Raw genomic sequence first — 23,470 nt, 5'->3', positions numbered from 1 at the left:
AACATCACCGTACCTGACCACTTAACTTTACTGTCACGCAACGAAGTCAATAATCGGACGGGCTGAAACGGCTTTGTTTTACTCGAAGCGAACTGGCTTTCAGTTTCACCAATGGTGGGTGGGGGATCAGGCAAATTGGTTAAGTTCCAACAACACACGCGGAAGAAACCTGAGGATGAAAAAACTCAACTTAATTTGCCTGATATTTCGCTACCAGACCACTTAACATAAGGTTGGTGTCATCTTACAGCACAGTTTCGCTGAATTCTGGAGACGTTTTGAGGATTTTTTGGCAATTTTTTTACTTTTTATACAAAATTTTTCAGAAAATTTTGGTCAGCAGGTTCGAGTCATAAACCAATCCAAAAAACTAGTCCAGTACCTCTTGTCTATGTTCCGATTTCACTGATTAATATTCCGTTCACATATATCCAAAAAATTTTGGTATCGAGAAAAAATGTCAAGTCAGTTTGTCTATGTACCCACTGTAAGATATTTCAATTCAACGGAACTGTCCAAAATTTTTAGGTATTGAGAAAAATTACCGGGGGCTAGCTTGCGAAAAAATTTTGAACATATATGACATCGTATAAAATTTATAGCACAATTGGAGTTTTGAAAGTTTTGGAAACTTCTTACAGTTTTAGAGATCAGGCGGTCACCGGTTTCTGCAGAGTTTCGGTCGCTAACAGAACGTCTGTACGAAAATTGTTGCCCTAACCGATCCCACCGCGAGCAGAAATTCTGTTGTTGACCACAGTTCTGATCTGTCTTTTGCAGCAATCGGACCTGGCGTCTCCTTTTCTCCTCCTAGAAAGTCCTGAGGGACAGACGTGGAAGAGGATCCCGCAAAAGTACCTTTAGCAGTAGTACCGACTGGAGACGAGAAGGGGTTTAGTGCGTAGTTTGTAGCGAGGAATTTGATTCTCAATCAGAACCTCAGGCAACAACTCGCTCTTTTGCACATCTGTTAATACTGCAGCGTCTTGTGATCGAACGGCAGCTGGACTCTCACTGTTGCCCACTTCAGTACTTTGATCCTCCCTTTCTTCTCCTTCTGTGAAATTGTGGTGCTCGTCACCCGCACACGGGAGTCTGTGTCTGTTTTTATTTGAACTGAACGCCGAACTAACCTCGCTATCAGATCTCGACACTGAATTCTCCCCTTCTATCGATTCTCTCACAGAGGATCACTGTATGTCCCAGCTCGTTAACGGCCCAGTGCGAAATTGACCCTGGAAAATTGTGTCCCTTGTGCCCCTCGGTGAAGCTCGTGTCGTTATCAAACAATCAGGGCACTAACGGTCCCTTGTGTCAATTTCGTGCTCTTCGAGTCCCTTGTGGGGCGCCAAAATATGCTCGCTAATCTCTAAACGAAAATAATTGCATCCATATTCGTAAATTAATGAGATATTTATCGGTAAATAACTCAAGCAATAGATAAATTTCGGTATTTTTCTATTGATCAGGACATCATACAATATTTTTAGCATCTGTCTGTTTTTGGTACAAATCGGCGCAAGCTAGCCACAAGAACCGGTCGGTAATGTCCTTGAGACAAATTGCTCTTTTTTAGCGGTCAGCCTTAATCAAGGTTGAACCAAATTAGAATCAACAAAACAGTTAAAATAGGATATAACCCCCTTTTTTAGTATATTAATACATGGGCAGGTGGGGGACTCGAACCTACGTCAACTGTAGAGTCTATATAGTGGGCGTTATTGTAGCTTAGGCCACTCGGCCAACTGCGCTTATTGTTGTTACATTTTGGTTCAGTTTTATGCATTTATACTATCGTTTTATATTACATTTGCATTGCAACAAGTATTGCTGTCCTAAACTTAAATTTGAAAAAAATATTTCACCTGTGATCAGTTATTGTAATGTTATGGGGTCTTAAATATTGTCATAACGGCCAATTTGGGACAATTAACGCGCGATATAATTCGCGCTATTAACGCGTAAGCGGAGATTTAATCCGTCTTAGAAATCGTTCCAGTTTGATGGAGGGAAGCATATTCGCCATAACTGATTTGTTTTTAGCAGCGAAATCTGTCAATTTGTACTTGAAATCGCGTGTGGGGGGGGGGGGGTGATTTTCACAAAATCTCAAATTTTAAAAAATTCGTTTCACTTTCTTACACTTAATTTTTCTTCTTAATTTTTTCTTGTTATTATTGCTCCATAGATGTTAAAAAACAGCCTGAACAGTTAGGGCTTCGCCCTGATACAAGCAGAGTTGCTTTAATTTGGATTGCAATAATCCACAGCTTACGCTTGTTAGAAGAAAGACATATATCACGCATTAATCATCCCATGTCGTTTTCGAACCCCTATAATTTTACGATAAATAGTCACAGATGAAACTGTAAATTATATTATAATTTGAGCGCCGGATATGTATACAGTTTAGATGGAGTATGACAAATTAGCCACGAACGCTTAATTAAAAACTTGACTGAATGGAAAATCATTCCATTTTTTCTGGCAATTTGAGAACAATAACTCCAAATTGGCCTAATTGGAAAATTGCAGTCCCTAATAACTTAAAGTATGCGATAGCAACTAGAAGTTCTCAAAATTTGAGCTCAGCGTAAAAGTATTTGTCATAAAAACATTTAAAATCAGAAAAATCTCGAAATTGACGACCCAAACACAGCACTTTTGTAATTTTTTTTAAAAATTGCATAAAAAGTGTAGATTTTAGATTTTCTCTTTTTTTTGCAAATGAATTTGAGAAAACAAAATCAAAAAACGAACAAAAATATACAACGTTTCAAATAGCAAGCCTACAAATTATAATTAACGGGTTTAAATTTAAACTTTTACAATAAACAATCCTTTGTTTGACCAAGAACTCGTTTCTATTTTTGGGAAGCTAAATTGCAACTAATTCTTTTTAACTTTTACGGATGTTTTAGTATATTTAGATCGTATTGCGCTTTTGTCTCATTGTTGCTCTGAAAATTTTCCGCTCGGTGATTCTACGAAAATGCTCTCAAACTTGTACAGGGCACTCTACAAAGCAAGGCATACAAAACTTCGGAACTATCTTACGAAACCTATATCAGGTCAACCGACCATGATTTTTTAAATTATGGTCGACCATTTATACATTTTTACAAAGCAGAGCAAATAACTTTTAGTAATAATTTTATCAGGCTTCTATCCTCATTTTTTCTTGCGGGAGGCACAAAGCACTATTTCTTAGTCCAAAATTCCAACAAGCACAAAAGCTCGCAATGATGGTTGGAAGTTTTTGCCTCTTGTATAGAATTTACATACAAAACAAGATTGCTCGTTTCAGGGCGAAGCCTTGAATGATCCTACTGCCTTTTAAAGCCTATGGAGCAGTAATAACATGAAACAAATTAAATGTAAGAAAATTTTTTAAAAAATGAGATTTTTTGTGAAAATCATCACTTCACACGCTATTTAAAGTTCAAAGTGATAGATTTTGATCCCATTAACAAACCAATTTGGCAAATAGCTTCCTTTAACCAATTAAGAACAATTTTTTTGACGGATTAAAACTCACGCGTAAATCTCACGCGATTAAATCTTACGCGTTAATAGTGCGAAATATATCGCGCGTTTATTGTCCCAAATTGACCAAAATGGCAATCTTCAAACCCCTATAACTTTGCGAAAAATGATCACAAGTAAATTTTTTTCTCAAGTTTAAGCTCAAGAAAACAATACCTTTTGAATGATGCAAGAAAAAATTCCACCAAAAATGGCTAGTTATAAAGTCGAATTTTGTCTGAAGAAAAAACGCCACCTCGAGCACAAATATTCCGTTACTTTCGTAACAAAAGTCGGAACAATAAGTAAGTACTAAAAAACTCCCACGTGTAAGTTCTATGCACACGCCCATAATCAAATCTAATTTAAAAGTTTTAAGTTACTTTGCGAAAAAAATGAGCTATAATATAATACCGTTTTGGTTTTTAATGTCAAGAGATTATTATCTGATAAGTTTGAAACTCAATTAACCCTCAATGTTTTGATAACCTGAGCTGAGGAAATTCCCGAAACACAAACGTTGAAAGCTCTTTGTTATATAAAAATGATCCTTGAAATGTGTTTCTTTTTCTACCTGATGTGACAAAGCTCCAACATAAAAAACCCAAAAAATACCAGTCACTAAGAACTTAAAGTGCATTTTGTGAGAAACCAATAATGGAAAAAAGGAACTTGGTGCCAATAATGTCAGTCAAATCAGTTTAAATATTTAAAATATACGAATTTAACGCAGGTTCTGTAAACACTAATCTGGACTTTTGATATTAATAATTGCTAACAAGTAATCTTAAATCAGAATTAGTCTGAAAAAGATAAAGCTGCAAACACATAATCTGTTAATACCCCCAAAGTCTTCTCTTTGAAACAGTTTGCTCTGCAGAATACAAAGGCAAACGCCGCTCATAAGACTTGAAAACTATTTTTTTTATCTTATTTGAACAAAATTGGTATCAAACCACTTTGAATTTTTGAAAGAAACCTTTTGATTGAAACTAGCCGGAATAAAAAGCTCAAGTTTCAAAGTAGTTAGTCATTTTTGTGAGGCGGAGGCTGAGGCAAGAATTGTGGTCTCAAATAAATAGTTCATTCTAGGTAACACCGAGGATTAAAATCTACAAAAAAACGATATCAATGAGACTGAAGTCAAGCAAAAAAATTGTTTGTCAAATACGAAAGCTTCAACCATTTCTGTCGTGTACTTGGACTTGCACAATAAAATCAAAATACTCGTGGGTTTTTTTTAGTTTATGGATTTTCCTAAGAAGTGCACTGCAGGTTTATTCAAGAGAAGTCGGAACAATCAGAGTTTTTTGCTGATGAGATCAGTCTTGCTTTTTCTTTTTTTCAATGATTGTGACAAAATGAGTAAGCTTGTGGTACTTTTTTGCAAAACTGCTCTTGATGTTTTAGCTAAGCATTTTTCAGCAAAATTTTTGTATAACCTCTAAAAGATATCATTGCTTTGAGCTAAAATTCAAAAAGATAATATGCATGATTTTTTCTGTGGTATTTGATTCACAGCACGATTATTCATTGCGAAAAAAACTTGAGCTCAATTTATCAGATTCGTTTTTCAAACAATCCAGGGAGTTTTATAAGCTTGTTGAACCCTCTTTCGTCTTTTAATTTGCAAACATTTGGGTTAGTGAAGTGATTATTTTTGCATTGGCAGCTAAGCATTATTGATATATTTCATTGAGTTGGATTGTTTCTTGTTCATGTGTGTTTTCTTTCGCAATGAATTTTCACTGCATTATAGGCTGAACAAGCTATAATAGTGTTACATTAAAACAACAGGAGTATTTGAACTAAAACAGAATTTCTGAATTTAGTTTTGTCGAATTTGTTTATAATAACTTACATTGTTTATACGTATGGGGGGTTGAGAAATGATGGGGGGTTGAGAAATTAGACGACAAGCAAATTAGACGGAGGTACTTAAAAGGAATATAGACGATTTTGCAAAACTGCAATTGTGAGAAAACAGACGAAAGTGAGAGAGATTAAAATTGTTTGCAGACAAATTGCGCGAGAAAAGTATAATTGTTTGTAGACAACAGTTAAATTTCGGTAGCCAAAAACTTTACAAGTCAATCACGCATAATTTTTTCAAATCAAAACTCTCTTGTAATATTCGGATTTGATATTTTTTTGTTCATTTAAACTAATTGTTATGATAGGTATTGACATTCTATGTTCTTTTTGTATTTGTGAAACTTGAATCTTAAGAAAAAATTTTGTTGGCCTTTTCCTTTTCATAGCTTTTTCGTCTAAAATGCCAGATCTGTAAAAAATAACTTCCGTCTAATTTCGTTTTTGTTGCATCCGTCTTATTTGCTTATCGTCTAATTTCCTAGGCCCCAAAATGATGAGGACAAAAACTGCTAGTAAGTTTACCAGCTTTTCTATGGTGCAATTTTTTACACCTTCAAAATGGGTAAATTCATCTGATTTGAAATCATAGAAGTGTAGAAGGTCAATTGATGTAAGCTTAACTACAATTTAACTTGTTTACTTTCATAACTTTAAACCAATTAATTTACCCGTTTTAATGGTGAAGTTTTGGCTCTAAAGTTTGTAAAAGCTGGTAAAATACAAATTCTTTTGTCCTCGGAATTTTTTAGCCAAGCAAAAACGAGTTTGAGAAAGTTGAGCTCAAAAATCTGTTTCAGTTTTTTTCATGCGGTTTATCCAACACTATAGTAGCTTTTTAAACACATAATCCAGTGAAAACTCCTTAAATTGTAGAAATACATGAACAAAAAGCAACCCAACTCATTGAGTTTTATCATCAGAATTCGGCAAATTTTTGCTGCCTTCTGCAATTTTTTTTTTAAATAACCCAAGTATTTGCGAAATTACGGAGGATTTATAAAAAAAAGTTTTGAAAAGGCCCTAAAAATTACTCCAGGTTAAATTTTTTGTTACAAGCTTCAATTTTGTCGGTCACTTTGCTCTAGCAATGAAATACCTTACTTATTCTTCAATTTTTTCACTTTTTTTGAGAACATGGTCAAACAAATATGCTTAAAGAAGTTTGAATTTTGGGACTATTTTGATGAAGTTGTTGTAATTGAAGCACTTCAAATTTCGAATGTTTCAAAAACTCTTAGCATAAAGAAAAGAACGAATTGAGCTCAACAGTTACTCCCAATTGTGTTGCACGCTTATTGTTTCAAAGAAGACAGCTCGTATAACCGGCTGCCCTTTAACTGGTATTTATAGTTCTTGGAGAGTTTAAAAGTTTTAAATTTTGGACAGTATCAAAAGTCAAGTGTAAAAATTTGTATTATGGAAGTAAAACGGAGTTAATAAGACCACAACATGGATTAGATTGTGTTAGCTACCTAAATTCAATTGAAAACTTTTGTACTGCAGAATATTTGGCACGCATACATATTTCCGGTACAGTTTCATCATCATTAAAAAACTCTTCACAGTACGAACGAAATAATCCAGCGCATGGCTAAATTGGCAACTTTCCAAACCCCTGAGTTTCATAAAAAAAACATTCGTAATTATTTTTTTTATAACTTTGAACTCGGTGAAACAATATCTTCAACAGGAAAAGGTTTTTGGTAGCGTCTATGAGCTAAATAGCCAAAACTCGATTCTGTAAGAAAACCACCACAAGCATAAATAATAACCGCATTATTACGAAAATTGGGAAAAAATTCGTTAAAACAGCAAATCGTTTCCTTTTGAAATTACCTTTGAAATTCAAATTTTTAAAATGTTTTTAGCACGAAATTTTTTGAACAGGTAACTTATTTCAAAAAACATCATTAGAGACAATCCGAACAATAAAACCTAGACCTGAAATGAGCAGTATGTTTTATTTTTGTATTGAAGTTTGTTGGTTTTAGTTTGTTATCATCGTTACATCGTATCAAAACATTAAAATGTCTGCTTTTTATTGATTTTTAACTCCCATTTATTAAATTTTGACTAACTAATCTGATTTTAAACTGAACTGGTTTTCATCATCGCTGTTAATAGCTGAAAGTGGTATATAATTTGAAAACTTGAAAGTCATATTCATCATCCACGCTTTTGTTCTGAAAAAATTAAAAGCCGATTCGATTAGTCTCGACACAATTATCGAGCAATTTCAAAAACGTTAAACACACAAAAAAGTCATCGCTGCTCGAATCACGGTTGAAACACCTTTGACATCTTCTTTTTGAGTTTTTTTGATTTCCTTTTCATAAATTATGTAACGGAATAATAATTTGTTTTGAAGCTACAAATTTTTGAAAACCTTCAAGTTTAAATTCAGAAACAGCATCAGTGTGAGCGGTCACTGATGGCTGCTCAGCCTGTTTGAAACTCCACAAATGAGTTTTCCGAGTCTTGAGAAACATGTGTTTGTCAAAATTTTTAAAATCATGATAACTTTTATCTTTCAATACTTCGAAATTATAAGAATGTCAGATTGCTTTAAGAAATTCAAAAAAAAGGAAAAGAAACGCAACGCTAAAAATATTGAAACTTGATTTTCAAACAAATCGAATTGGTTTACAAACGTATCAAACAATACAGTTCATCAAGTTATTTCAATTTAATTTGAGGTCAGTTTAAGCAACCGATCAAAATAATTGACTTTACAAAAGTATCTGTGACAAATTCGAACCAACTATATAATTTTCCTCAAAGTGTGCAAAACTATCCACATTTTGGTTTCATTCAATTTTTAAAAATTATGTTAGAAAAACCTGGTCAAAATAAGTCAAAACGTTGTATAGATTTTACGTAAAATATTTAAATCCTTATATACATGAAATTCAATCAAAAACAAAAATTTCGTTTTGATTTAAAAATTGCACTTCTTCAAAATTCACTGCCTAAAAAGTATTTGAATGCAAATAATCAGTTCCCAAATTGCTTGATTAACAATTTTTGTGTGAAAATATTGTATGTTGTATAACATTGAAATATTTTGATAACTTCATTAATAGCTTCAATCTGTTCCTGAAAAACAGGATTTTTATCAATAGTGACACCTAAGTACTTGATATTTGAAACTTTTTGTTCTACTCTCTTGTTTTTAACACTACGGGACTCATGTTTTTACTGTTTTCAAGTCTGAAACAATAGTTTAATGGTAAATAAATTGTTTTCTACGAGAAAGATAAGATTTTAGGGGTAGTGAACAGGGCATAGCAGAAAGAAAGGCACTTCGGAAGAAGAAAGAAATGGTAAGGCTTTGGACAGTTCCATAACCACACAAATTAAAGACTTTTCTGTGTGATTGCGCTCTAATCTATTATTTTAAAATCAACTATAGACTTTTGTTCATTTATTTGAATTTTTTGACAATTACTGTTGTAAGTTTGAAATGAAAGGGAAAAAATCGCGCGACAACTGCTGCACACTAATAGGTTGCCTTGTTCGTGTAAGTGGAACTACTTTGCCAAAATTTGGGAGTTTTGTAGTTTCGTTGATAATTTTCTTAAATACATCACTAACTGCAGAAGTTATAAGTTTTACGTATTTTTTCAACAATTTTGAGGTCAAAAGCAATTTCTTTTTTTAAGCAAACGCGATAAACAAAAAAGAAGAATATGTGGGTACTTCATTAACACACCTTCTTATTTTCCGTTTATTTTTTTTGTTGTGTCAATTGGCTTGAATTGGGTAAAACTTTCAGCTAAAGGTAAGATTTTTCCTTAAAAAAGTCTCAGACTCAAGGTTACCGTTTGATTTTAAAAGTCAAAATTTTTTTAGAACAGCTGAGAAATTTGAACAAAGAAACAGGGACGATTATTAAACCTCAATTATTTTTTCAAAGACAACGACCAATAAAAAAATTAAAATTTGAAGTTCGCCTAATAGTTGTTCTTCATCATCATCATCTTGATTATCACCAATCATCAACATTTTTTTTTGACGGCAAAATCAAGCGTAATCACAGGCGAATAATTTCATTCGTATTTCTGTGTTGCTCCAACTATCAAATTGCCATGCCGATGGTGCTGCCGTCTTCTATTCCCAGCAATCTCCATTTATTCCTTGTGCCTCTAATCCATATTTTAGTTGCTCTTAGGATGGCAAAAAAAATCTACAACGAACCCAATAGATAAACTGGTTGTAAGTTTGGTCCAAATTTACCCTCAATCCATCTGTATTTTTGAAAAAAGAAGACTTCGAGTGCCAAGAGTCCATCAACAGATGTCACTAGTGGAGTCAACTAAATATGCCGATATTCGCAAGCTGGTACGTATTTTCTTTTTCTTTCCTCCTCAGCAGAATTCAAAATACTCATCGGGTTACGATTCAGGTAAGACGGAGCGTCTGTGTCTGTGAGACGAATATCGAACGATGCCGCTGATTGCCTGTACCAAGTGTCTAGGCCTAAGATCCGCAACTAATGCTGGGTACCACGTTTTTTATCTGCGTTTTTTATAATGGTCTCCTTTTCAGAGCATGGAAGCCAGGTCTTCTATTGCATCCCGAAAACCGTAATGACGTAATAACACCAATCCCCCTTTTTTCAAAAGAAAAGCTAGTTGCAGGTCAAATTCTTGTTGACAACCATCACACTTGGAGTATTCTTTCAAAAGAGGTTTATTATATCTAATACTCTGAAGTCAGTCTTTGAAAGGTCGAAATTGTCTTTTGACAGTGGCAATGAAGTTAACCACAACACATTTATTATTTTATTTTTTTGGACGTTTTTGGTCTGCTGGCAAAACAGCAAGCACTTCTTCCAGTTCGATTTTATCCAATTCATTCTGTAGCTTCTCATGGTTTTACCTTCTTTCTTTCAGTTTCGCTTTGTGACCGAGTACGACAAATCTTTCCTGGTTTAAAACAGAATTAACAAGACAAGATGTTGCTTTTTTTTATAAAAATTAATATTTTAAAAGCCACATGCACTTTACAAATCCGGGCGTCTCTTGGTTACATTCACACAACTCCATTGATACTTTAAGTTACAAATCCGGCAATTAACTGGAAAATTGGAATCTTTAATTTTCAAATTGCAATTTGCTCAAAACCTTTCGACTAAAAAAAAATCAAACCAAAACAGCATTTGTAAAATTCCGTCTCAGCATTGTGGCAGAAAACCGTTGTTGCAGTTTGACTTCTGATTTTTGAGCAGCAGTTTTTTGATCAACTTTATAATTTTTTGCTCAATAATTAGTGCTGTTTTCAATAAAATTGTCAACAAAACTGAACAATATGTAAGCTTCCTTAAATTAGCCACACCTACATCAATTGAGAATCCTATTAATGCAGAGCAGTTTTTCTCCCTTATAGAAAAATTACAAAATTTGGTTTCGTCTTATAGTTTGCGCTTCTTCAATTTTTTTTGCCTACAAAAGATTTATGAGAAGAAAGTTTCTTTTAAACTGTTTAATGAACAGTTGTTTTAAGTAAAATAACCCTATGACATTCAAAACTGAAAAAAATTGATAACTTTTGTATTAGCGTCATTCATTTCCAAAAAAAAGAAATACTGATCAATAATTACACCTACAGGTTTAATATTTCAAATTTTTCTTCTAGTCTGCTGTGTGTTCTCACACTAAGGGACTTATGTTTCTACTGTTTTCAAGTTTGAAGCGGTACTTTGATGGCAAACATACTGTAGTGAATAGGGCATAGATATGGCACTTCGCAAGAACATTAGAGTTATCAACTGTATCGAAGGCTTGATGCTCGAAGGCTAGAAAATGCAGACCTATAATTGCAAACCAGCGGTAGAATTTTTGATCTGTTCTCGAATTGTTTAAGCGTTAGTGTTTTCTTTTTGGTAAAAATTTTCATGAGACATTTTTTGATCTTTCTCAAAAAGTTACAAAACTTGAGCGAGAAAACCAACGATAACTGATGCACAAAAATAGATTGGCTCATTTATGTAAGTGTGACTACACCAGCAGTTTTAAGAAATAACATAGTTTCGTTCACAACTTTATTGGGAACATCACTAACTTTTGGGAAACTACAAGTTGTATATATCTTTAGATGCGACTAATTGAGATTCACTATTAGTTTTTCATCATTTTTTCTCAACATCAAAATAAAAAAAATGTCTAATCTAGGATTTTTTGATCTTCAAAAAATGACATGTTTAGTTGAAAACCAGATGACAAAAAAACTTTTGGGAAACTACAAGTTGTATATATCTTTAGATGACTAATTGAGATTCACCATTAGTTTTTCATCATTTTTTCTCAACATCAAAATAAAAAAAATATCTAATCTGAGATTTTTTGACTTTCAAAAAATGACATATTCAGCCAGTTTAAAACCAAATGACAAAAAAAACGAATTAAACGAAAATCAAATAGGTTTGTTAATAAAATGTCGATAATTTCATCTTTTTGTTCCTGACAATTTGAATGAATTTCATTTGTGCGAATCTTTTTGATCAATTTCAATTATCTTCTTGTTTTGTCCCAATTGTTGCAACTTTTCTTCCTCCTCGTGATAATTCCTATGCACCTATTGAATTGATGTACGTTTTTTGGTAAAAAGCTGATGTAAGTATCTCTTAGTCCAGTTTCGGCTAGAATGGGTAAATATGGTTAAGTACGTGGTTATTATGGTGTTTAAGATATACTACTTCAACAAAACATTAAGCTCGTTATTGTTTGTTCCAAAAAAAAAGACGTTTGGTAGTAAAAAAAATCAATTTGTCTTTTAACTACTTCGTTTTCAAGTCTTAGGACTGGAAAACTATGTTGTTTGTCAGATAAGTACACTTAATTTTTAAAGACTCAATGTCAGCATAAAACGATCAACTATAGCAATAAACGTCACAGAGGTCCACAAAAAATTGCATTGCTCCTCGTTTCTAAATTTTTCATCTTGAAAAAAAAGCTTGGTTGAACCAAAAGTTTTTTTTTGCACGAAGTTCTACGCTTTCAATTTTTCATGCCTGTGGCCGGAAAACATGATTCACAATCGGGGCTGAACGAGAGAACTACATTCTTACATCCTTCTCAGGGAATCTGTTACGATACGGGAAAGTATAAAAATCTAAAAAGTTAGGTAGATACTGGGATTTTCCAGTTTCGGAAGAAAAATTCCTTTTCCACAGTTTTTTTTTCCATTTCACTCCCCCTCACAACAAACACAAGCACACACTAACATTATCAAGCAATACAACTAATTTGAGCAGAAATAAATTGTCAATTTTGAAGTTTTGGTATTATTTTGTCAAGGTTATCATGTTTAAGTCGATTTTGATTATTTTCAACGAAACAAGACACGTAACAAAACTTTTTTATCAGTTCACAGTTTTTGTATAAAAAATTAAATGAAAATAAAATCGATTTCATAGTGTGAATAAATTGTAAAAATATGTACACAAACTGTATGAAACCTGCATAAACTCAGTATATAATCTCTATCAAAAATGCACTTAGTTTCCTTATTCGGCTACTACAGCACCCTCGAGGAATTCCCTTTTTGGGAGGAAAACGACACCGAGATCTACCCTACCGCTGCAGTGTCTCGTGAGGGTTCGCGCTAGAGTTGTTACTCACAACAGAGAAGCAATTGGCAAGAGGAAAAACAGCACCGAGAAAATGAATTGTTCTTCTTTTTCATCTGGTAAAACAAATTATTGACCTTATTTTGTTTTTTATCAGCTCGACTTGCTATTAGTTTTCGAAAACAGTTCAAAATAGACAAACTTGGATGTGACATAAACGTTTTATCGATGTCACATCAAGGTTTTTAATAATTAAGGGTAAAATAATGGACATAGTTGAAACAGAGTAAATCTATGTATTTGAGTTGGATTATCCCTTAAACATGTCAAAACAATGCAATGACAATGATACATTTCTGAATTGCAATACAACTTCAACCCGGGCAGTTTACTAAGCAATGCAATAATTAGCAGGAAAGTTTTCAACTTCTATTGATTGGTTGCCGTGAATACTGTTGTGAAAAGTTTATCTTGACTTATACATCGACAGTTTCTTAAATCGCGCCGCTAAATTTTTTTCTAAGTCGCGCCGTCAGTATTTTCGTAACCCGGCGCAACTGCAAAAAGCCTCTTAAACAAATTAAAACTTTGTCGGAACGATCAATGAGGGTGAAATAACAAAAAAGAGTAAATTTCTTAAAATGCACAGTTTGGCCTTGTTGCAAAATTTTTTCTTAAGTCGCGCACCTCGATCCGGAATTCTGGGAAAAAAACTGAAAACGCAATCAGATTTGATACAAAATTGGAAAAAAAGTCAAAGCTGAAACAAAAATCACGTGCACCGAGCCAAAAGTCAAATGTTACCGACAAACTTTTGAGGCTCCATAAAAGCGGTTTTTAGCCCAAGCGTGAAAAATTTTTTTGAGAGGGGCTTTTGGCCTTTGTTGTTTTAAACAACTTTTGAAATGGGCGGAGCATCAACAGACGATCAAAGAGTAATCCCTGCAAGACCAAAGTTTGATTTTTGATTGTTCAGTCTGTGTTGAAACCTGACAAGAAGATTTTTCTATTTATTTTAAGGATTTGTCTGTATAATTATTTGCATACCAAACTATTATTTATACTAAACTTCAGCGGTTGGCAGTTTGAGTTAGAAACTGGAATCTTAAGCAAAAAAACATATGAAGCATTAAGAGTTGAGAATTGAGCAACTTAGAAGCATATTTAAGTCACTTGAAAAAAATCATCATGCGCCAATCGACATTTCTTTGTTCAGTTATATGGAGTATACAGCTCGTTATTTTAGTTCAGGTAGGATTTTGTTACGTTCATTGGCATGCGTGAAGCCATTTGTCCTCTCGAAAGTCTCGGGCGTTAAATTTGAGACGAATCAGAGGAAATTCTTAAGTTGCAAAATTACAAAAAAAAACAACAACTTTTAAAATAAAGGAGTTTTCGGATTCTAAGAGGCGGTTTGATATCCAGTAGCATTGTCAAGGGCGGATTTTCCGAGGGGAAAGGCGGGTGCGAGGACACCTTTTCTCGAGGATTTGACCCCCTCAGCGCCCAAATGCTCCCCTCTTTGGTAATGTTTTTAAAGGCACTTTTGCTGTCATTATATACTAATTTTGAGGGGAGGCGCGCGCCAAACAATCATTTAGTCAGAATCTTCCAAAAAGTGTCCATACACGGCGTTTTTGAACAATTTTTTTTTTCAATTTGACTGAGGTGCATAAAACCTCTTCAAATTAGGGTCGCTAAGTTGCTTTTTGAGAGCTCAGGAAATCAATTGAGTCGACTAAACAAGAAAGATCTTTAAACATACTTAGAACACATCCCCCTCGAGAAAATTCTAGTCCCTCCCCTGAACAATGCAAAAAATTTATGAGAGAAAAACGTATTTAATTAGTTGCTAAGTCCATTTAAGTCAATTTCGCTAATATTTATTTCAAGGGCAACAATGCATCAGTCCTTGAAGAAATGTCAAATAGCAGGGCTAGGGGTGCAGTCAATTACCCAGAAGTTGAAGAAAAACTACTGAGCCTTATAAGAGCCAAAACGCCCAGACTCATCAAACCGAATCTATCTGCACTTGGACCGGTTACTGTCGTAGCAACGGTGAAGCAAATCATCGGTTTGAACGAGCGGAAAGGCACGTGGAAGGCCAAGATCTCCTTTCGCGTGAATTATGCTTTCAATCTGTCTGCTTACGAGTCACCTTTGCTGTGGAGTTTGGAAGACTTCGGAGGGATAGAGTGTCTGATGGTTCCCGAGGACACGTTTTGGTACCCATCCTTAAGTGCGATAAAATATTTTCTTTTTCAATATGATCAAATATTGAATAAACTTTTTCTGGCAAACTTCTCTAATTTTTATTGGAATATAGTAGCCGAATCGTTTTTCAAAAATCGCACTATAATCCAATCCATCAGTCTGCTTATTTTATCACCTGGCGCAGCTAGTCAGTGTGAATAACTACTCAGTATTCAGCTTTACTGCCGCCAAAATGGCACGAAATTTATAGTTTACGAAATTTGCTCAAAAAATATTGATGTACAACTGCTAATGAGAACAAAAGTCAACACTCACACTATAAGCGGAAGCACTCAATGCACACGGGTTAGTCAAGTCATGGGTAGTTCGATCGAAAAAAAATCAAAAACAGACATCAAAACAAAAAAATCAAAAACAGACATCAAAACAAAAGAACTGCTCAAAGAGCTACACAAAGATTAAGTCGATTTCATTAAAATACTCAGCAAGACTGATCGCAGCTGGCCAAAGCCCTGAATGTTCCGACTGCCTTTTAAGGTCTATGGAGCAGTAATAAAACAAAAAATTCTATTTAATAAAAAAACGCAATTTTTTATGTTTAACTTTGAGATTTTTTTGTGAAAATCATTCCCCCACGCGGCAAGTACTAAGTGAAAGATTTTGCTCCTAGTAACAAATCGATTATGACAAATCAGCTTCCTTCAACCAAATTGGAACGACGTCAATATCGCGCGTTAATTGTATAAGCTCACGAAAAAAGATCTCATCCAAAACATCTATTCAAATTTGAGCGCAGGGCGTTCATACTTTTCAGATTGTATTAAAATCTTTCTTCAGCTTAGGCTATAGTAAAAAAAAAGCCGAACTATGTCGGAATAAAATAAACACCAATCTGGATTATTCCATTCTCTGAAAATTCGGAACGAAAATGATTGATTAATTTGTTGTTTCAGCGATTGAGAACATTGTTGATCCCAGTTTCAACATAAAACCGACTAAAAATATCATTTGGAACAATGGATGGGTTGTGTCAGAACGGCTTGTCTTGATGCCTGAAATGTCGTGTTCATTTGATGTGTCGAAGTTCCCATTTGACCAGCAAACCTGCAGTGTTGTCATTGTCCCGCAAATAGACACCAGATTAAAAAGATACTACGGCTATGACCTCCAGAGTAAGAACACACAAATTAAAATTTACCCAATATGGCCAGGCTTTGACCGGATCCCTCTTTGTTTTTGCCGATATCTGTTTGCGGCGGGACATTTCACCAATTATGTCAACACAAAACTGAGATTAAGGCTCTCTTAGTTCAATGGAAAAAATTTTTTGATGCATAATTGACTTGTCAGTTCTAGTAAGAATAATACAATTTTGTTCCGACTTTCGAAGCAAGTGCAGAAAATTTATGCTTGGTACGGTTTTTGTTCCGACTTTTGAAAAAAGTCAGGAAAACTTATGCTCGGGGTAGTTTTTGATATTCAGTCCAATTTCACAAAAATCAGGTTCCTCAGGGGAACTATCTTTTTTGAGTTGAGGCAGCTAATTGGTTTTATTAATTCCAAACACGATTCAAATTGCAATTTTTATTTTTTAATGAAATCAGCTTAAAATTCAAAATTTTGCCATTTTATTTACAAAAAATTGTTTGAGTCCAATTAAATGACATTCAGCATTTTGCTCTGATACGAGCGGTCTTGTTTTATTGTTCCGACTTTCGAAGAAAACGGAACGTTTATGATCGGTGTGGTTTTTTTTATTCAGTCAATTTTCGCCGATCAAAATCATAGTTTTCTACCCCATTGAAGGTATCGACCTCTTGAATTCAAATTTAAAAAGTTTTTTTTTTCACCTCCGATTATTTTTTGTAAATTTCTGGGGGTTTGAAAATTAGAAAATTGCTAAATTGGTCATGTTGCTTTGGACTAAATTATGCGTGCTTTGAAGATTTCATTCATAATGCTGAGAACGTAATTAGTTATGCGTGGCGACTTATCCTGCTCAACAAAATCGTTCCAAATTGAAATGAGGCATGTTAATTAGATCAGTCGTATTAATTTCATATGACTCAAAACTTCACACATTGGTATTGTCCAAAATTTATAGGTTTTCAATATTTTTTTCCCAAAGCTAATCGATGAATTAAGAGACAGTCGGATTAATAAGGGCTTTGACTTGATATACGAACAGTCTTGTTCAGTCAATTTTCGACTTCTCAATAAGACAATTTTGGGGAAAGATTTTAAAACCTCTGATATAAATTATTGCCTTGAGCTGAAATTTTAAAAGATATTCTGCTTGTGGTCATTTTTTGTGAAGTTATGAGGGTTTGAAAATTGTTAACTTGACCAACTTGAGACAATTAACGCTCGGTATATTGCGTTCTTATAACCCGCGTAAGCGGCGAATTAATGCATTCCAAATTGATTTGAGGCTAGTCATTTAGTCGCGTTATTCTGACACAAGATCCTAACAGGCTTCTTTATAATTTACATTACATTGTGCGGCGATAAATTGAAGGAAAAAGTGAAAAAAAGGTTGTTTGTTCAACTATGTCGTCAATTTTTTAAACCAAAAAAAACTTTCAAATCGACTTCAACATGAAGGTTAATGGTATACGAGCAGGCTTGTGTAAGAATTGAAGTAAGTGGAAGTTTATTCATCGATATGGGAGATCCTATATTTTCATCCTATGGTGTCTATGGCTAAATGATAGGACAACCGAGGTCCGTGACATATCTAGGAAACAAAATTCCATTAGGCCTATCGAGGTTAAAGTTGCGCAAAGTCAAAACATGGGTTGCGTAAAGCAATATGAGGCGCGCAAAAACGTAACCTGACTCTTTTACAAGTTTTACAAAAAACGTAACCTGAAATTTTACAAGATTTTTAACTTCCCAATTTAGAGCGGTCACAAAGTTTTATTTTTTCGTTATTTTATGTGCTCATATCTTTTTATGCAGTGCAGGATAATGTTTGAGGAATGGTGGCTCCTTGAAAGATGTGATTCAGATTTTTTTGACGTGCGCATCCCCTCTCTATATGACTATAAATAGATTGTGGGGTTTCACTTTATAGTGGGAGGGGGTTGCTAATTTGAAATAACCGCATAGAAAGTAAAGTGTTGAAAAAAACACACAAAAAAGAGTACGTGGTTAACATACCAAGAGGGTGGTATGGCTAAACATGAGGTGGTTATTTATCTTAGTGATAATAATATTGCAACTTGTTTTTTCTTAATGAAATAAAAATTCAACTTTAATTGATAACAACAACGCCACTATGTTTGCTTGCAGACAAGTCCGGAGGAAGCCAAGATGATTTGTTCACTAAAGATGAACAATGGAAGCTGATATCAGTCACGGCTAGCGGAAGCTACCAACGCGACCGGGTAATTGTTTCTGTCCAGCTCAAAAGACGTCCTCTGCATTACACTTTTGTAATCGTCCTCCCAACAATTGTGATCTATATTCTATCGGGGCTGTCATTTCTTCTCCCCTCGGATGCATGTGAGAAAATATCATTCGCAGTTACCATTCTACTGGCTCAAGTTGTCGCCTTCTCGGCTCTCAGTGATGTGTTGCCGCCCAGTTCCGTCCACCCACCGTACCTGTTGAAGTTCCTGGTTCGGGTGTTGGGACATATGGGAGCGCTGTGTCTGGTTACGGTCTTAGGCAAGTAATTCAAATCCTCAGTTATTTGAGGCCAAAATCTCACAGACACCTTGTCTTAAAATTAAAATAAACACATTGTAATTTTTACAAATACGAGATCACATTTTTTTCTAAATAGATGAAATCAGTAGCGGATTTATGAGGTGGGGGGTATCTTCTTTTCCTCCCAATCAGGGTTTCGACCCCTGTCGACCCAAGGGCTCTCCCTTTTGATCAATTTTAAAATATCCAATTCGGCTAATGGACACTAAATATTTCCTGAGGCAGGAGCGCGCGTCAAAAAAACGCAGTTATTTGGCCAAAATTTTCCAAAAAGTGCCTAAAAAGTGCTTGTTTTGGACTGTTTTTCAAAAAAATTGTCTATGGCGCAAACAATGTTCACAATAAGGTCTCCATAACAAGCTCAGAAATACAAATAACCAATTTGGTTGACCTAAAAAACGTCGACAACATTTTTGAAACTTTTCAAAAATCTACCCCTCCAGAAAATTTTAGATTCACCCCTGGCTCAAATACTTTGTCGAATAGCTCGAAAACATAAAATTTCTCTGCCATTTGTCATAGATTAAAATTGTCATAGTAATTAAATTAGTTCACAGTCCAATTTAATTTTTTTCTATTTATTCCAACTGTATTCAATCTATCTGTCTGACGCTAACTGGTAATTAACCTTCGGAGTTGTCTGTCACCTTTGGTTGACCTCTATTTCCTTGTCTCCAACTAACTTTATGAATTGCAGTTCAAATCTCTCGTTCTGAAATTTACAATATCGAAATATCTTTCTTGACGTGGCGCAGTCAGCAGGCCAAAGTAGGGGAAAACCCACTGGGGATTACGTCGTTCTGGCTCCCCTAAGTTCGCGGGAGTTTTGGTTTAATCGGTTTCAATGGGCAATGGTGGCTAAGCATAGTAATAACCCAAAAAATTTCTACTGTGCAGCTACGCTAACAACATCCCAAGTTGCGGCCCTACCGGAGGAGGTGGATGGAGCAAATCGATTGGAGGCGGAGCAGACGCTAATATTTTGAACTTAAATTTGTGCCTGGGTCAAAAAAGACAGGACATATTCCACAGGATAAAACCGCATCTGGTCTTGGTTCGACCCGTTATTTCAGGGTAATTGATGCTATGGAAACTAAGTTCAGGAGAGAACACAACGAGACGTATGAAACTTTTCAGCTGTTAGCCAGGAAACAGCACATCGGGGATTCATTGGAGCAGTTCCATTCGGTCTTAAGTGGACTGGCGGCACGCTGAAATTTCGGAGCATTGGAGACCAGGATCCTACGAGACGTATTCATCGTGAACATGAATAACAGAGAGGCCCAAAACGAAATATGCCGATCGTCGAAAACACCAAGGGAGGTGTACCGCATCGCGCTGTCTTACGAGCGCGGAGAAAAGTACGCAAAAACGTACGTATCAACAACCGGAGGAACGACACCGAGCAGCACTACTGGTGAAGCGTTTCAGATCAAAACGGAACCGGAGGGGGCAATCCGGTGCAGATATAGGAACAGTATACAACGCGGACGAGGACCATCTCGAGGACGACTGGAATTCCGAGAGGGAGCGCAACAAGGAAATAAAAGGTGCTTTAAATGCGACCAGCCCAATTTTACCCCAGAACACATGAAAAGATGCCCGGCGAGAAGCGCGACCTGCAACTTCTGCCGAAAAACAATCCAATGCGGAAAACGTACAGGGGAACGCGTAGCAACTGAGGACGCCCGGCAGTGGGGCTAAACCAAGGTCAAGAGTATCTGGACTTGAGCGAACCCGGAAGACATACACTAGCAGCACGAAATTTCCGTCGGATGGGTTAGCATGCCTGGGTACAGACACCGATCGTGGGATTTCGACAGTTCGGGCGACTATGTTGTCAAGGCCTTTCACTCAAGAAAAGAAACCGAAATAAAGGTTGGGGGAGCGAAATTACCGATAAAGATTAACGGCAAACAGACGAGTGTTTGGATAGAAAGCGAATCGCCGACCTCAGTATTTATCATCGGAGAACTATGGAGAACATTGGTCTCCTCAGGAGTGAAATTGAGCGAGCTAAAACCAGAGGATAACGATTTCAGGGATTACAGTAACAATCAACTACACCTTTTAAGGAAAATTATAGTTTTCCTGGAAACAAGCCGATGGGTGGTCGAAGCAAAGATCAAGGTGATAGGAGGCAGCAGACCATCTATTGTTGGAATGAACTTGATGTCTAGCCTGGCGTTGCAGCTAATCCAGAAGTCACCGTGGGAGAACGTGATGTCTATCTAAGGAAAACAAGAGGTTGCAGAAACGTCCAACGCAGAGGCACCACTAGATCAATGGCAACTATACTTCAATAAGCAAGTTTAAAATCTTTTTCGCCTTGTTGGTGAAATAAAAAACTACAAAATACAAGCGGAACTTTTTGAAAATTAAATTCCAGTTCAACTAAAAGGAAGAAGGTCCCAATAGTCTTGCAAGAGAAGGTTGATAAAGAAATTAGTGAAACTTTGAAACAAAGACACATCGAAAAAGTCGAAGAATGCTCTGAGAAAAACTTTTTATCCCCAAAAGTAGGTACGGTGAAGAAAAACGGGTCAGTAAAACAAGCATTGGAATCCAGAGAATTATATAATTTAGTCCACAGAAACAAATATCAAATGCAAAACATCAAAGAATTCATGGACACGTTAGGGCAGACTATAAGTGAACAAAAAACGGTGGACGGCTTTTTTCTACGATGGATCCCACATACGCATACGGAAAGCTACCACTTATTCCGAAAACGAGCGTACAAGGTAATTTATTATTGGTGGGAGGAAAATCAACAGGAGCGCACCGTTTCAAAACGGGGTTTTTTGGAGTACCGACGATGCCTGCGGAATTTCAAAGAGTGATGGACGCAATCCTATCCGAGTTTCCACAGGCACACGGTTTTATAGATGAAATCCTGGTTGTCACCAAAGGTAGTGAAATCGAGCATATATCAGCGGTCGAAAAGAACCTACGTATAATAGACAAGGAGAATATGCCAATAAAATTTACTAAGACCAAGTTCGATCAAAACGGATATAATTGGTTGGGGCATAAAATCTAATTCACATGCGTTACCCCGCTTATCCGAAAAACGGACCCAATTGAGTCTTTAAAGGCCTTTTGAACCGTCTCACAGCCCAAGTAATTTCGATTCATGGTCTGCACAAATACCTCCCAGCGCTCGCGGAGTCATCAGCCCAGTTACGCCACCTCTTAAGCCAAAAAAAACGAATTTATCTGGAGACCAGAGTGTCAAACAGCAGTCGATAACCTAAAGGAGCAAGTAGCGAACATAGTCGAACTACAGCATTTCGACATACACCGGGATACAAGGATAGTTTGCGGAGCGAATCATAACGGGCTCGGCACTGTCCTCGAGCAATTAGGTTCCGACGGCTGGAGGTCACTAACCTTCGCATCTTGCTACCTCCACAACGCTGAGAAGAAGTACTCGCCAAGCAATCTGGATTTTAAGGATTTGTCTGTATAATTATTTGCATACCAAACTATTATTTATACTAAACTTGAATCTTAAGCAAAAAAACATATGAAGCATTAAGAGTTGAGAATTGAGCAAATTAGAAGCATATTTAAGTCACTTGAAAAAAATCATCGTGCGCCAATCGACATTTCTTTGTTCAGTTATATGGAGTATACAGCTCGTTATTTTGGTTCAGGTAGGATTTTGTTACGTTCATTGGCATGCGTGAAGCCATTTGTCCTCTCGAAAGTCTCGGGCGTTAAACTTGAGACGAATCAGAGGAAATTCTTAAATTGCAAAATTACTCGAGCAATTAGGTTCCGACGGCTGGAGGTCACTAACCTTCGCATCTAGCTACCTCCACGACGCTGAGAAGAAGTACTCGCCAAGCAATCTGGAGCTTCTGGCGGTCGTGTGGGGGCCGAATGTTTCCAAAACTACGTTTTGGGAATCTTTTTTGGTTATTACAGATTATAAGGCTTTGTTCTCACTGCTAAACGGGAACAAGAAAAAGAAAAAGACCATATTCAGTCGAACAACACGGTGGTTAGATCACATTATACCATTTGAATTCCAAGTAGAACATAAAATCTGAGCGAAATTCGGTCGCGCAGACTACTTGTCAAGACAATCAAGCTTGGAACCTAAACCGGTCTGCACATATGATCAATTTAATTTGAGGCGCCCTCGGTTTTCAAAAGTTAATTCTATCCGAAAGAAGAAGGTCTATGGAGCAGTAATAAAACAAAAAATTCTATTTAATAAAAAAAACGCAATTTTTTGTTTAACTTTGAGATTTTTTTGTGAAAATCATTCCCCCACGCGGCAAGTACTAAGTGAAAGATTTTGCTCCTAGTAACAAATCGATTATGACAAATAAGCTTCCTTCAAACAAATTGGAACGACTTCATTATCGCGCGTTAATTGTATAAGCTCACGAAAAAAGATCTTATCCAAAACATCTATTCAAAATTGAGCGCAGGGCGTTCATACTTTTCAGATTGTGTTAAAATCTTTCTTCAGCTTAGGTTATAGTAAAAAAAAGCCGAACTATGTCGGAATAAAATAAACACCAAGCTGGATTATTCCATTCTCTTAAAATTCGGAAC

General features: G+C 35.8%; 2 protein-coding genes across 2 annotated transcripts in view; both read left to right on the top strand.

Moving 5' to 3' along the window:
• The window catches only part of LOC134839590 (aquaporin AQPAn.G-like), a 364,076-nt gene that overhangs the window by 167,078 nt on the left and 173,528 nt on the right, over positions 1-23,470 (top strand). The window lies entirely within an intron of this gene.
• On the top strand, positions 14,891-18,864 carry LOC134839909 (acetylcholine receptor subunit beta-like 1). Its single transcript, XM_063855537.1, has 3 exons — positions 14,891-15,209; positions 16,138-16,356; positions 18,479-18,864. Exons 1-3 carry the CDS (start codon positions 14,891-14,893, stop codon positions 18,862-18,864), a joined length of 924 nt encoding a protein of 307 aa, XP_063711607.1.

Source organism: Symsagittifera roscoffensis, chromosome 2 (assembly GCF_963678635.1).
Source record: "Symsagittifera roscoffensis chromosome 2, txSymRosc1.1, whole genome shotgun sequence".
Taxonomy (NCBI): domain Eukaryota; kingdom Metazoa; phylum Xenacoelomorpha; order Acoela; family Convolutidae; genus Symsagittifera; species Symsagittifera roscoffensis.
This window is presented reverse-complemented; position numbering and strand designations above follow the sequence as displayed.